Consider the following 16894-nt stretch of genomic DNA (forward strand, 5'->3'; position numbering starts at 1 on the left):
ATCGTTGTGCGATGAAACACCTGTATATTGCAATCCTTTAATTAGCACTATAATCTGTCGCAACAAGGCTTGGCAGTGATGTCAGTGTGTGCTTTATTGCACACAGCTACAAATTACAAGCGTTCACACAATGCACTTGTGCATAATTATATGCGTGTGTGTTTAAGGATATCGCCTAGATTCACGCAAATATAACTGTCTTTTATTCCAGATTGGGTGGTTTGCTTCCGTTTGTACGTGATCAAATCCTTAGCAGGTTCAATCAATGTATTCAAATTGAGCACCCAAAGCAGATAAGGTGACACTTGTATGTATTGAAGGTTAAAGATTGTTTTGCTTGCCTGTGTGCTTAGAAAGAAACATTGGGTGCTTCTCCAAACAATGGTCCCACAAACTCTTAAGCAAGTTTGCTTCATCACGTGCATGTTAGCATTTGTAAACTATTCATGGAAGTTGTAGATAAAATGGCGAGACCCTTTCCTCTGTAACAGTTGTCCCACTTTTATGAATAGCCTGTTGGCAAATCTAAGATCCTTGGTCATACTCATCCACATTGTGAGTCACTTCATTGTGCTGCCACTCAATCATTAAATCTGATAAGTTATAAATGGAGTTTTTAAAGACCCATCTCTTGGCTTTCTTGCTAATTAACAGAATGGTGTTTACTGTGAAATACACTAAATGTGTCCATTCTCAACATCATCAAAATTCACACTGATGTTGAATATGCTGATGCCAATTCTTCTTTCCTGAAATCAGTAAGAGTAGCACTTCAAGTTCAAAGGAAGGAAGGGAGGGATAGATTTCATGCTCTAATGCTTGCACAGTGACGTCAGTCCATTCAAATTATGTGAACATGACATCACTATGCTTGCTGCACTAAAGCATGAATAATGATAACATGGTGAGGGTAGACACTTTTTGTGTCTGAGTAGATCACATGGTGAGGGTAGACACTGATTTTGGGTGTTTAATAACTACATTTGTTTGATTTTATGTCTATGATTAATACCATTCTCTTGTTTGCTGTTTTCTTTTCAATGATCGAGGGATGAGTGTTTAATAGTTACATTTATAAAATATAAAGTTCAATTTTATGAGTTACACAGCTCTCTGTTAAATGTCCAATTTCAATTGTGACTTTCATTCATTGTTATCTTCTGCTTCACCTTCATTATGTTCTTCACTTGCTTCACCTTCATTATGTTCTTCACTTGCTTCGCCTTCATTATGTTCTTCACCTCCTTCGCCTTCATTATGTTCTTCACTTGCTTCACCTTCATTATGTTCTTCACTTGCTTCACCTTCATTATGTTCTTCACTTGCTTCACCTTCATTATGTTCTTCACTTGCTTCACCTTCATTATGTTCTTCACTTGCTTCACCTTCATTATGTTCTTCACTTGCTTCGCCTTCATTATGTTCTTCACTTGCTTCGCCTTTATTATGTTCTTCACTTGGTTCGCCTTCATTATGTTCTTCACCTCCTTCGCCTTCATTATGTTCTCCTGGCGTGCCTTTTTCATTCTGCCCTGTTTGTACCTCTCTCCACCTTCCATATCTTCCACTCCGTCTTCATCAGTAAAATTGTAAATGTCATTCTGATCCTACAGGTTGCCAGTTACTACTGCAGGCAACTCTGTATATACTGACCTGCATGCTGTATCTGGGCTGCGTATCTGCAATGTGGTAGAAAAATAGATGCGATATTAAAACAGAGTACATTAAAATAAAAGTTTGCCATTGTGACATTTACCTTGCTTCTCCCCATTCCAGAAAATAACAACAAAAACATTTATACCATAAATAGGCCTACATGACACATGTCTCTCCCCCAATAATTCAATTAGCAGTTATTGGGAATAAAACTTGACATTTCAAATGTCATCAATTTCTAGGTGTTTTTGCACACTGGAACCAGCTGCAAGACTTGGAACGAGACATAATTTCAATTATGTTTGTTGTTGTTGTTGGTTTTATTTTCCAATGTTATAAAAATAATGATAAAAATCCGGCCAACCCTATTGGACAACGCTGGATCCGCCCCTGTATAATACTCGGGATGCTAACAATATAATTACTGTTATCAGTGGTAGATATGAACACACCTAACTTATTCTGGGGTCTCCTCCCCCTGACCCGTCCCCACCACTGTGCTTCTTGTGCTTCAGAAATTTTGAAAATGAATAAAACCATAATGTCCATAGGAGAAATCTATAAGAGTATAAGACTGGGCCTCCAAATACACATGAGCAAATAGAACATTGATTCTTGCCAAACGAAATAAGCTAGTGCGGGCATGGTAGCAGTTAACTCATTCGGTACAAAGTGACCACATCTTGTGATTTGGCCCACTGACAGCCTTACATTAGAAGAAAGAGTAAATACCACACAAATGCCCATTTTTATTGTTGCATCAGTACCCTTCGTTCACGGAAAAGGAAAAAAATAACTAAAATCCTAAAGTTGGCAACGTGATAGAAATATCCGAATTGCTCTTTTCCCACGCAAATTGGGGAAAAAAAATAAACTTTTAAAGACATTCCTGAAACCTCAACTTAAAAAGGAAAAAAAAAATGCAGCAAAGCTAAGCAACTAATCAATTGTCACGAATGAGAGTATTCAATGTATATGATAAAGGTTTGTTCTCTTATCGTATCCCATGAAATCCGTTTTGTTTGCCTGCGCTCTTAAAAGCCACTAGAACGTAAAGACATGGGTGGCGTAAAGACATTTTATGGCTTTTTTGCCGAGAACCAGCTCTAAATTTACGCATGTACACGAAAAGGAAATAAAAAAATGTATATACCACGCTAAATAGAACTGGGTCATTTTTTAATCATGCCCCTTTTGGATGTATTGAGTACATTCCTTCAGCGCCTTCATCCCGGGGGGTTACATATATCTGATAATCATCAAGCATTTTGAAAAGGATGATTATACCTTTGATAACTATGTCTTGCACCAGTCTTCGCACTCATTCAAGATGCCATTTTAAGATCAGCGTTCATAGCTCCACTCAAACGGCATCCCAAATCTTAAGATAGAAGACAATATTTATGATAACAAGACGTTTAATGGCTTTTTTTGCAGAGGACCAGCTCTCAATTTACCCAAGTACACAAAAAAGGAAACCAAACAGTGTATTATACCACGCTAAATAGAACTGGGTCATTTTTTAATCATGTCCCTTTTGGATGTATTGAGTACATTCCTTCAGCCCAGGTCAATTTCCTGTATGTCACCGCAAAAGGAATGTATGATAGAAATTAACAGCTGTACTCTCTCAATTAAATATTCTATCAGGAATTGATAATTATCTTCAGATTTGGATTCTTGTCAGATTTGGATTCTTGTACACGAAAATGAAACCAAACAGTGTGTATATACCATGCTAAATAGAACTGGGTCATATTCTCAATCATGCCCCTTTTGGCTGTATCGAGTATATTCCTTCAGCCAAGGTCAATATCCTGTAAGTCTGTTACCGCGAAAGGAATGTATGTTAGAAATTAACACCTGTACTCTCTCAATATAATACTCTATCAGACTATCAGGAATTGTTAATTTCTCAAATTTTGATTTTTTTTTAATTTCTAATGTCCGTTTGACCAGAGTGAAATTGTATATGCTACTTTCAAAAACTGAGCTTAGGGCAAGGAACAGAGAATTAAGCGGGATTAAGGATTATGAAGCATGAAATTTCACACAGCTTTTCATAAGGGAAGGTTACATATATCTGATAATCATCAAGCGTTTTGAAAAGGGGCAATTCCATGAGATGGGTGCCATGGGGTGAAAAAATAAATTCATATTTTGGAACTTGTCACCCACCTAATTTTGTTCAGTATACTTCTTGGCATACGGAACAGCAATTTTTTTCCAAAAATTCCATCAAGAATTGCAAATATTGAAATTTGAACTCAACTTACAACTTTATTGAGAAAAAACAGTAAAATTTACCTAAAGAATTAATTTGAATTAAAAAATAATTAAAGAATGGTCAGCAGTTGTTTAGTTGATTTTTAGAATGTATGGAGCATTAGTTTTGAGTTACCAAAGACACAAAAGTGTCTTCCAATCCCATGAGTGGGTGAAAAGCATGCCACCCCATCGCTTAAACCAATGTAACGTGAGTAACGAAAAAACTGAAGAAGTTTGATTTTTTTATATTCCCTTCCATTCAAAATGTGCCAATGGAAATTTTCTTCATACTCCTTGTACCTGATAAGAAAAATAAAGTAGGAGCTGTATACATGTCATGGTATTACAATGAATGAGGCCCAAAAAATGTAACGTGAGTAACAATGTAACGTGAGTAACGATGGTGTAACGTGAGTAACGACATAAAATTGTGATATTGATGTGTTTTTCACAGGCTATGGTACAGTACCCTTTTCCTGTATGACTAAGGGGTAAAAACAAAGAGTTTGGTCCATTAATGACCTCAATGACCCTTTTGAAGTGGTCATTAATGTCATTAAAGAAATTTGCCAGTTGTGGTAAAGATCACAAAATTAATTCGATCAGAATCAAATGAAATGACCAACCAAGTGTTTGTATATATTAAATAAATAAAATATATAAAAATGTGCCAAATGGCTCTTGAAGAAAATGTGTAATTGCTGAGAAATTAGCAAAATAAATTCCATCAAAAGTCAGGTACGTTTCCAAGCAATATTGATACACTGTCCCACATATGCTTTTCTGTGTTAGTGATCATGAGCGTTGTCAGTTTTTAGCTAAGATTTCATGATTTCACAAAGATAAGTTAATGTTATTTATCTAGATCTATGATAATAGAATGACAATCAACCTTGATTCTAAAGACTTTCCCATGAAATAATTGTTTGCTGCAAGTACATACATGTACATTCTTTTGCCATTAACATAGATAAACCAGATGTAGCTAATAATTGTTGCCCTTTCAAGTTTACTGTTCAGTTTTAAGCCTTTCTGAGACTTTTCATCAATAAAGATGAATAAATTTGTATCTTTGCTTATAAGAGTCTGCATTATTTGCATATACTGTATAGTATAGCCTAATGTTCAAGTACCAACACTAAACTTTGGTGCATTGCTTTCATGTACTAGAAATAAGTTCATAAATAATTCAGCTGGCTAATAATTACAGATGGATAAAGCATAAAAAATATTACACTTCATTTCATTTTAGTTTGTTAAAGGTGGCAATTTCTGTTTTCACAATTTGCATTTTTTTAAGGTGGAAGGGATATATGATAATTTCTTAACCTTATAATGCAATATTTAGATAGAATGTTTTGGTCAGAGTTACTCTATTATCTGTTTAACGCATAATTCTGCTCCCTTAATCTTTAAGCAAGCACATTACCTTTATAAGATACATGTAGGTTTGCTTGATATTGCTTACAGTACAATTAATTCATTCATGGGATTTCATGAAAGCGAAACATAATAGAGTATATATATATATATATATACAGATTGCACATAAATGTGGTGTGGAGTCCAGGGGAATAGTTTTCTACCAGTTGTTATGTTGCTTCACGATTATTAAAGTCTTCAAACGACTGACTAAATAGAATTCAAGTGTCTCCTGACTCAGTGATTCAGAGAAACTTGAAAGGAATTTACTTTTAAGAGAATAGAATTAAAGGAGAATATTTTTCACTCCACATCACTTACAAATTTCATGTATTTTCACTAAAATTGACATCGTACGTGTATGTGTGGTAATTGTTGATGATAAGTCATATAAAATGGGCAATACAGTCATTCTTGAGAAAAGAGGTTAACAAAACTGTTCCATTTTATGCCTAAAATAATTCTAATAGTTAATTACATCTAAATATACACTTTCAAGCAAATATTCATGGTCAGGAGCATGGCAATGAGTTATGTTCAATATGTAACGTGAGTAACGCGTAAGTTGAGTAACGCTAATTTGGGTAAATTTGTCAAAGATGTGAAATGTTTCAAAATTTCTGAGCATCTACATTTGTGAACCTCTATACCAGTTATAAAAATCATAAACCCACTTCTTGTTATTCCACTCAGTATGAGGACACTTTTTGAACAAAGTCATGTTCTTGATTTATGGGGTCCAAAAATGTAACGTGAGTAACAAGAATTTGCTTGCCTATATTTTCTGGATAGAATTGTCAAACTAAATTATGATAATATACCAAGGTGTATTAAGTTATCATAAACCTTGTGCAGAAAAGAGAAATTGTCAAACCCCACAGTAAGCAAAATATGGCAATTACAATATGTTAAGGTGCCTAAATTGTGTAACGTGAGTAACGTGGAATTGCCCATAGGATGATTATACCTTTGATAACTATGTCTTGCACCAGTCTTCGCACTCATTCAAGATGCCATTTTAAGATCAGCGTTCATAGTTCCACTCAAACAGCATCCCAAATCTTAAGATAGAAGACAATATTTATGATAACAAGATGTTTAATGGCTTTTTTTGCAGAGGACCAGCTCTCAATTTACCCAAGTACACAAAAAGGAAACCAAACAGTGTATTATACCATGCTAAATAGAACTGGGTCATTTTTTAATCATGTCCCTTTTGGATGTATTGAGTACATTCCTTCAGCCCAGGTCAATTTCCTGTATGTCACCGCAAAAGGAATGTATGATAGAAATTAACAGCTGTACTCTCTCAATTAAATATTCTATCAGGAATTGATAATTATCTTCAGATTTGGATTCTTGTCAGATTTGGATTCTTGTACACGAAAATGAAACCAAATAGTGTGTATATACCATGCTAAATAGAACTGGGTCATATTCTTAATCATGCCCCTTTTGGCTGTATCGAGTATATTCCTTCAGCCAAGGTCAATATCATGTAAGTCTGTTACCGCGAAAGGAATGTATGTTAGAAATTAACACCTGTACTCTCTCAATATAATACTCTATCAGACTATCAGGAATTGTTAATTTCTCAGATTTTGATTTTTTTTAATTTCTAATGTCCCTTTGACCAGAGTGAAATTGTATACGCTATTTCAAAATCTGAGCTTCAGAGAATTCTGCGGGATTAGGATTATGAAGCATGACAGCTTTAATATAAAAGAAGGAATGAATCAATGAATCAAAGGAAGAAGACAGAAATATGAAAACAGTTTGAAAAGATGAACCTTTGATAACTATGTCTTGCACCAGTCTTCGCACTCATTCAAGATGCCATTTTAAGATCAGCGTTTATAGCTCCACTCAAACAGCATCCCAAATCTTAAGATAGAAGACGATATTTATGATAACAAGACGTTTAATGGCTTTTTTTGCAGAGGACCAGCTCTCAATTTACCCAAGTACACAAAAAGGAAACCAAACAGTGTATTATACCATCATGCCCCTTTTGGCTGTATTTGAGTACATTCCTTCAGTCAAGGTCAATTTCCTGTAAGTATGTTACCGCGATTGGAATGTATACATGCCTGTACTCTCTCAATTTAACACTCAATCAGGAATCATTAATTTTTCAAATTTGGATTCTTAAAAAAAACAAGTGGAATGCCTCTGGCCGTCTCACCTGCATCACGCGGTTCAATATAGCAGCAGTGCTGACTTTGAACACTACTCTAACTCGCACAAGATGTTCAGTGATACATGGTTACTCTTATGTCCACTTTTTATGAACTAGACCAATAAACTTACAGAGATATGATGGTTATTCAACAAAAAAACCCAACATGGCCAAAGTTCATTGACCTTACATGACCTTTGACCTTGATCATGTGACCTGAAACTCGAACAGGATGTTCAGTGATACTTGATTACTCTTATGTACAAGTTTCATGAATCAGATCCATAAACTTTCAAAGTTATGATGGTAATTCAACAGATACACCCTATTCGGCCAAAGTTCATTGACCTTTGACCTTGGTCATGTGACCTGAAACGCGCACAGGATGTTCAGTGATACTTGATTACTCTAATGTCCAAGTTTAATGAACTAGACAAATAAACTTTCAAAGTTATGATGGTAATTCAACAGAAACCCCCGATTCGGCCAAAGTTCATTGACCCTAAATGACCTTTGACCTTAATCATGAGACCTGAAACTTGCACAAAATTTTCAGTGATGCATGATTACTATTATGTCCAAGTTTCATGAATCAGATCCATAAACTTTCAAAGTTATGATGGGAATTCAACAGATATCCCCAATTCGGCCAAAGTTCATTGACCCTAAATGACCTTTGACCTTGGTCATGTGACGTGAAACTCATGCAGGATGTTTAGTGATACTTGATTAAGCTTATGTCCAAGTTTCATGAACTAGGTCCATATATTTTCTAAGTTATGATGACATTTCAAAAACTTAACCTCAGGTTAAGATTTCGATGTTGATTCCTCCAACATGGTCTAAGTTCATTGACCCTAAATGACCTTTGACCTTGGTCATGTGACATGAAACTCTAATAGGATGTTCAGTAATACTTGATTAACCTTATGGCCAAGTTTTATTAACTAGGTCCATATACTTTCTAAGTTATGGCGTCATTTCAAAAACTTAACCTCAGGTTAAGATTTGATGTTGACGCCGCCGCCGCCGTCGCCGCCGCCGTCGGAAAAGCGGCGCCTATAGTCTCACTTTGCTTCGCAGGTGAGACAAAAAACGTCCTTTTGACCCGAGTGAAATTGCATACTTCACTTCTCTAACTTCAAAATCTGAGCTTATAGGCAAAGAACAGAACATAATGGGGGACAGCATTTTAGCAATTAATAAGTCTAATAATTGTTTTTTAAAAATCATATTTTCTGACCAAACTAAAGGATTAAGAATCATGGAATTACACACCGCTTTCTATATTGGAAGATTACATGTAACTGATGAACATCAAGTATTTTGAAAGGGATGATAATACATGTACCTTTTATCTTCTTGCATACATCTTCGCACTCATTCAAAATCCCATTTTAAGATAAGCGTTTATATACATGTAACTACACTATTACAGTGTCCCAAATTCAAAGAAAAAAAATGATAACAGGATGTTCGCTGTCACATGATTTTGATATCAAGGCATCAAGAACATCTTTCAAATTCTAACCTGGTCTACTGTAAGACCAACTACAGTAGATAATCACCAGCCCAATAGAATACTGTAGGCCTACAAATGCAATAGGCTAAAGCCTAATTCATCTATGGTCAGTGCTCAAGATAGCCGGTATTGCATCAGTTTGCTCTAGTTTTGCAGTATTGCTGTAAAATAGGCTACTACATTTATAGACATATTCAACATCCCAGACCAATTAAATTTAGCCCCTTATACATGTACTTGCCTTAAGCAATCACTGTTGTTTATTTCACATCAAGTACCAATTTAAACTGCCACCCCCCTCTCCATGCTCTATAACATTTAGGCGTCTTTTGATTAGAGTAAACTGTTTATATAACAGTCTGTACTCATTCCACTTTGTGAAAAGACAGTCATTTAGCACTTTCCTTGGAATACTTCTTCTTAAAAGTGCAACTGTTGAAGATGATGACATTGATGATGATGATAGCAGTGCTGATGACTTACATGTAGATGTATTTGACAATGATGGTAGCAGTGCTGATGACTTTGACGTATTTGACGACGATGCTAGCAGTGCTGATGACTTAGATGTATTTGACGATGATGGTAGCAGCGCTGATGACTTCAACGTATTTGACGACGATGGTAGCAGTGCTGATGAATTCGACGTATTTGATGATGGCAGCAGTGCTGATGAATTTGACATATTTGATGATGGTAGCAGTGCTGATGATGACTTTGACGATGATGGTAGCAGTGCTGATGATGACTTTGACTTTGGCGGCGTACAGAATAAAGGGGTGTGTTTTTCAGTCATTTTGGTTTGGATGCAATGGCTGTTATCTTCATTAGCTGGGCTATCAATTTTCATGTGACTCATTTGGGTATCATCCAAATCATTCCCAGCTAATTTTGTTTCTCTCATTGCTGATCTTCTTCTTTTCAAATATGCCCTTCTTGCTTCTTTTCTGTGCTTACCCATGAAGTTGTAAATGGACAGTAACTGCAGGCTATTCAATATGACATCTGGAGATGAAGTAACTAAAGCTGTTTTCTCCTTCTCTCAGTTCCATCATCTGTAACAGAAACATTTCTGAAACAGAACATTCACAATTAATAAACTAATTGATGAATGTTCAATTTTCATTAGTTGTTAGACTAGGGTTCCCAAACTTCCCGCTAGCCTTCAACGGCTCCTCTAATCTGTTGCACAACTGTAAAACCCAGTCAGGATATTTGTGTCCCTTAATGCCCCAGAGACATTATGTGTCAGGATGAAACACTGACAATTTCAGGTAGTGTAGGCATGTAAAACTAATTAGCCCTTTTCAGCCAATGTTCAAAATGAGCAGTTTGAATGAAGTATATACATTATACAATTCACAACATAATTACGACAATTTGATATTCTGGAATATTCAGCCAATTATTCGTATAAAACAAGTGGAATGCCCCTGGCGGAATGGCATAATTTTCAACTGAATCAATTCCAAATTTTGATTTGCTTATAAGTTTGAACACAGCTAATTTTTCTTTGAAAATCATGTAAAAGATAGATTGAGTTTTCTTATTGTTCTAATAATAATATTTGATATTTGAATAGCGCACATACCGGTATCCATCATTATGATGCTCAAGGCGCTACAATATTACCCCAGCTAAGCTAGGTGTCATAAGCGCTCACAGCATTGAAGGAATTCATTCCTACACCCATTTACACCTGGGTGGAGAGTTGCAAACGTAGATTCATGTTTTGCCAATGGACATTACTTAGTGCTGCGGTGGGATTTGAACCCTGAACCTCGTGGTTCATAGTCCGGGGAGGTGGGATTGATCCACAACACCTAGATATATTCTCTGTAGAGGTTTTTCTCTGTAAGCAAGTACACCCCAACAAAAAGTGGAATTGTATGAACAAAAAAACTCAAACAAGCATACATGTTGATTATTTCATCAAAATCGTACGTGAAAGGAGAAAGTTTAGAAAATTTCATATATTTTCACAAATCTGTCGTGCACAACATGGGTGATAGGCAAATGGTCGAGACAGCCGATGATATCACACACTCACTATTTCTTTTGTTTGTTATTATATAAAATATAGAATATATCAATTTTAGCACTTTTGACAATAAGGAAGGTTTTTATTGATGTTGCAAAAATTGATTTTCCAAATGTTCAGGGAGGTATCAAACCTAATTGTTTAAAGTTTTATGAGAAAAGAAATATGATATTCCATATTTCATACAATAAACTACAAAAGAGATAGTGACGTCATCGGACCCCCTCAATTCTAAACTGACCAGAATGTGGACATATAGGTCTAAGTGTTTTGTGGAATTAAGCAAGACTTTAAACTGTCATAACTTTATCATTTTACATCCTATTTGATGTAATTTTCAGCATTGTCCTTTACATAAAACAGGCCCTTCACCGAGCAGCTCACAGATTCGATCGAAATTTGATGAACTTCGCCAAATTCGCGCATGCGCCCAACATTGCACGTTCAATCGGCCGATTGAGACTTGTACCTGCGCTGTTGGGCGCATGCGCGAATTTGGCGAAGTTCATCAAATTTCGATCGAATCTGTTTTCTTTGCGCACGAGCCCTTGTCTCTCTCTCAATCGGTAATCTGCCATTTTGTAGGCCCTATAGAATTTTGAAAGATGGAGTGGTACCGCGACAGAACTTACAGTAGAGGCGCATGGCCAATATGGGAGACTCTCTCCAATAGGGGAGACAATCTCCCACATTGGAGACTTGCTTTGTAAAAGGACAAAAGAAACAACACCAACAAAAGCACGATTTTTTCCACCCGAAATTTTGTCTCACTGAGGTCAGAAGCCCATTTGTTTTGTGTGTGATTGACAACAAAAATCCTTATCAAAACAAAAGCAGACGGTGAATTTTTAAAGTAGACGGTGAAAAGGGGTAATTTTTCACGAGGAATCTGCTTATCACATTTTTATTTGCCGCCAAGGTAATCCTTTTGCAGCAAATGTAAACAAAGGAAATTGGTCTCCACTATTGGAGACTGTCTCTGAAATTGGATACCAAAATTCTTTACAAAAGTCTCTGATATTGGAGATAATCTCCCACATTGGAGACAGTCTCCAATATTGGCCGTGCGCCGGCCTCTACTGACTTATCGGGTTTTTTTAGGGTTCGACTTCGAGCCTTTGACCCGATGTCTGGATGCTGTCCTTAGTAAGACCATCATCCATATAATACATTTAAGTGCTTAATTTATGTTTCCACCTTTTACTTGACTCGTATTGATAACCATAAATACCCCTGTTACGGTCGGAGTGTGAATGAGCGGTCGGAGTGTGAATGAGCGATGGGCTGGGCTCCGGCCCGCGAAGCGGCCGGAGCTCCCTGGCCTGGGTGTCATAGGGTCTAACGTACTAAAATTATAAAGCCAAGACTCTATACCGGTCTGGGCCCCTAAGGCTGAGATGTAGATCTAGCCCATTTACAGCCTTTGATGATTAAATAATGTCAAACAAAACTTACCGAAATAAAGTCAATGCAGCTCATTTCAGGTCTCTGATAATGCATTCAAAGCCCAGCTCTAGAATTGTTTCCTGCGATAACTCAGCTCTAGCTAGCGGCGCGCATGTACTGTAGATTCAAATTTCAACGTTTGATTGAATTGAGTCAAAGATAGAATACGGTTGACGGTGAAGACGCACGCATGTATTTTTATCGTAGTCAATAGAAGATTCCAAATTGGGGTAACCTTATTATCACAGTCACAGAACAGATGAATTATTGATTCCTCTTCATTATCACAAAATGTACAGTTTGGTAAATCTTTCCTTTTGATTTTATACAGAAATGCATTTAGAGCTATAGTATTATGAAAAATCTTAAAGTAAAAGGAACGGAGTTTAGTATCGATAGTACAAAAGAAATTGGCTTTATGTACCTTTTCCCACAAAGTGGGTACAGGGATTGATAGACATTCATTCCAGTAGTTGTACCGTCTATCTGGAAGTATTGCACATTCAAAATTTTATAGGCATAACATGGTACTTTTTTCGCAGTAATCAGTTTAGTAATCAAAATATCATGAACGTGTACATTAGTCAAAACTGTTCTATTAAACCACTCCATTGGAATATTTTTCATTAAAAAATTGTATTTTCTCCTATCAGACACAGGAATATCAAAATCTAAAATAAGTTCTTCAAACAGTTTATGTCCAGGATGAGGTGGATTCAATAAGTCTGAAATTACAACAACATTCTTCTCATGCCAAGATTCATAATAGAAGTATTTTTTGGATTTTGATCGAATTAATCTATTAAACCATAAGAATTGGCAATGCCCCATCTCAGAAAATTTACAATGAAATGATTCTATAGAAGCATATTCTCTGAAATAATACCATGAACGAAGCGAATCTGCAATTTGGGAATTACCTAAAGATTGTAAAACGGTTTCTGGGGCATATGATTTCTAGAGCTGAGATTTCAATTGATTTCCAAACAGACTCAAAATTATCATCAAGTAGGTGTTTGACCCATGTCATTTTTTGGGATAGAGCAAATGAATAAGGATCAATCATCTTTAGTCCACACTGAGTATAATCATTACACATAAATGATCTCTTAACCCTATCATTACCACCACTCCAAATAAATTTAAAGAACAGACTATTAAGTTCCTTAAAAAATGACTGTGGTATCTTTATACTGAGAACAGAAAAAATACATATTTCAGATTTCAATCTCACTAATTTTCAAAAATTGTTTGGTGTATCAGCGGATAGATTTGTTACTTACCTTTTACTATTGGCCAAATATTATATTTATATTTGTAAATTCAAGAACACCTTACCAAATGTGGATTTATTTAAAAGTTTTGTGAAGAAACAAAAGGAAATTGAGCATCACCTAGCCAAGAAAAGAAACAAACTCACTGTACACTTTAAGAAGTGGCGATTTGATATATGATTTTTATTTTAGACACAGGTAGTTCCCCCTTTTCCATTCTATTTGTTTTTGTATCTTAAATTGAGACTTGTACAATGCACAGAGTAATATGCTACAATTGATTATACATGTAAATTTATCTCGATGTGTATTCCCTTTAAATAGAGTAACCTGTATCGTCCAATGTTTTATTTTGATTTATGTCACCCTTTTTATTTTTTATTTTTATTTTATTTCTTTTTAATTTTTTTTTTCCATTTTTTTTTTCCATTTATTTTTTTATTTCATCTTTGTTTTGTGATTTTACTGCTTTTGAACTGTTTCAAATCATTCCAATTACCTGTAAATATTGTGATTATATGTGATTTTGAATACCAATAAAACACATAATTAAAAAAAAAAAAAAAAAAAAAAGACGCACGCATGTACTCGAGCAGTTGCGATGCATGTTTAATTGTGCACGATTACGTTAATGCACACGTGCAAAGCTTTGCATTGCAACTTCGCACAAGTGTTTTCAATGGTGCAGCTAGAATTCAAGTTTTAATTCATTTTGGGGAAGGGAGCAGAAAGTGGAATTTTGTGAGAAGTTAATGGAACTTAGTACAATTTTATGTGACTTTGTGAACCTTTGCGCAATTTTGCATAACTTTGTGAAAAGTTAATGTAACTTTGTACAACTTTGCGCAATTTTTTGCAACTTTGTGAGAAGATCATGCAACTTTGTACAACTTTGCACATTTTTGTGCAACTTCGTGAGAAGTTTATGCAACTTTGTACAACTTTACGCAATTTTTTGCAACTTTGTGAAAAATTTGTACAATTTTGCGCAATTTAGTGCAACTTTGAGAAAAGTTTGTGCAACTTTGTACAATTTTGCGCAATTTAGTGCAACTTTGAGAAAAGTTTGTGCAACTTTGTACAATTTTGCGCAATTTAGTGCAACTTTGAGAAAAGTTTGTGCAACTTAGTACAATTTTGCGCAATTTATTGCAACTTTGAGAAAAGTTGTGCAACTTTGTACAATTTTGCGCAATTTTGTGCAACTTTGTGAAAAGTTTATGCAACTTTGTACAACTTTGCGCAATTTTGAGCAACTTTGTGAAAAGTTTATGCAATTTTGTACAATTTTGTGCAACTTTGGTCAATTTTGTCAATTTCTGGCAACTTTTGTCAATTTCCACTGTGACATGGGGCCTAACAACAAGATCAAGGACTCATATTTCCTTTTCAATGTGCCCATTTATACCACATGTGCATTTAGTAAAGGATGGAGTCGGTTACTCCGTGCGGTGTGACTGTGCATGCCACACTGCCTTTTCGCTCCACGTCGCACGACGGATCCAAGAACATAGAAAATAAATTATCGAATACCCTTCATGACGATGAACAACCAAGGGGCCTTTGTCAAAGATTGGTTTATCAAAACAGCATTTTTGTCTCGGGGGAGCGTTTCATGAAAGGACTTGTCGGATGTTTTATCCAACAAGTCCTGTTTTATCCGACAGTTACTATAGTAACAGTGCTTCTCAACCAATCAGAACCCAGGAAAGTTGTCAGATCTGACAACTTGTCGGACGAAAATATTGATGAAACGCCCCCAGGACTCAGGACAAACGTCCTTATTACAATTATTATTCGTCAGCTCCAATCAACTGCTGTTGCGGTTCACCAATTTTCAACAAAGACTTCCCAACTGTTCTTTGCCATTATTTTGATGGGCATTTTTTAATACATTCACTGTAACTATACTTGAATCTGTCGTGCGTCGTGGTGCGGAAAAACTCTTTACTTTCTAAAAACAAAATGACTTGATGATATCATTCGCGAAATGTTTTATCCACAACGAGCTAGTCCACTTATTACGAAAGTCGAATATCTAAACCGTGTTTACATTTGCTGAAGTCGAGATATGCGTTCTTTGTCACTTTATTGTAAACTTTAATTTGAAAAAAAAAATAGTAAAGTAAAGAATGGTTCCTTCAATTTTTAAAAGCCTGATTGGAGATCAGGTTTAAAAAGTGCGCCCTCTTGTGTTTATGACCTAACCACTGATAAGCAAAGTCGCGCCGGGGCCGTTTCATAAAGCTGTTCGTAAGTTAAAAGCGCTTTTAAGAACGACTGGTGAACCTTTCTTACGCGCCAATGAATATACCATTTACCTCAAAAAAAGGTAACTAGTCGTTCTCAAAATCACTCATTAATATTAGGAAGAGCTTTATGAAACACCCACCAAGGCCGAATTCGAACTAATGCTAAAGTCACTCGTCCGGCGAAACTGATTCTAGACCATCGGTAGTTTTAGAGGCAGCGTATTTGGTTTAACTGTAGCATACTTAAATTGTGCATCATGAAAAGTATCAGTCGTGAAAAAAGAGGAGAAAGGGAGATCAAAGGGAGAAAATGCAGAAAGAAGGGACTAAGTGAGAGGGCTGTGAACTGTCATCCTTTGTAAATTACTATTATCATTTGAGATTTTTAAAAGCTATTACGTCAGCCTTCATCTTGTCCCCTGCATGCATGCTATATAAAAATATACATTCGCCGCCCCTGCGTGCAATAATCTGACGGCTGAACTTAACTGAAACATCCTGATTGTTTGTTGCATAGGCATGGCCGGACCTACTACTCTGGCTAGTAGGTCCATGGTCATACCGTCCTACACATTTTTCATCCACTTTAGGATAGCTTTGATTTTTCAGTATGAATGGGGCCTACATGATTCCGATTATCCACACCACACCTGCACATGGAATAGATTAGGTGACGGAATTTAAACGGGATCCGACGGATGCTGAAGCCAGTGTACCTGTTTGCCTGTGAAGCAACTGGAAAGTTATTCAGTGATGTAAGCTTATAGCTAGTAGAGATATTATATTTAATTCTACGCGCCAAAGGAGACTGCCAAAGTTAATTTAAAAGCCCCA

At 36.0% G+C, this 16894-nt stretch overlaps 1 protein-coding gene across 2 annotated transcripts; it reads right to left on the reverse strand.

Annotated features, from left to right (window-relative positions):
* Positions 1–1405: 1405 nt before the first annotated feature.
* On the reverse strand, positions 1406–12656 carry LOC121426518 (putative protein TPRXL). 2 transcript variants are annotated; one of them, XM_041622853.1, is made up of 3 exons: positions 12544–12656; positions 9531–10119; positions 1406–1679 (listed from the first exon to the last, which is right to left on the reverse strand). In XM_041622853.1, exons 2-3 carry the CDS (start codon positions 10006–10008, stop codon positions 1597–1599), a joined length of 561 nt encoding a protein of 186 aa, XP_041478787.1. In that variant the 5' UTR covers positions 10009–10119; positions 12544–12656; the 3' UTR covers positions 1406–1596. The 2 variants fall into 2 exon arrangements, 1 of the variants encoding a protein (XP_041478787.1); XR_005971608.1 differs by lacking the exon at positions 1406–1679 and having other exon boundaries at positions 9346–10102.
* Between the last annotated feature and the right edge of the window lie 4238 nt (positions 12657–16894).

This window comes from Lytechinus variegatus, chromosome 13 (assembly GCF_018143015.1).
Source record: "Lytechinus variegatus isolate NC3 chromosome 13, Lvar_3.0, whole genome shotgun sequence".
NCBI lineage: Eukaryota > Metazoa > Echinodermata > Echinoidea > Temnopleuroida > Toxopneustidae > Lytechinus > Lytechinus variegatus.

Excerpts from the sequence above, each read along its gene's own strand:
- LOC121426518 (XM_041622853.1), bottom strand. The coding sequence starts at position 10,008 with ATGGGTAAGCACAGAAAAGAAGCAAGAAGGGCATATTTGAAAAGAAGA. Across the intron at positions 1,680-9,530 it reads ATTGTCAAATACATCTACAT|ATACGCAGCCCAGATACAGC; the intron begins GTAAGTCATCAG and ends ACCACATTGCAG.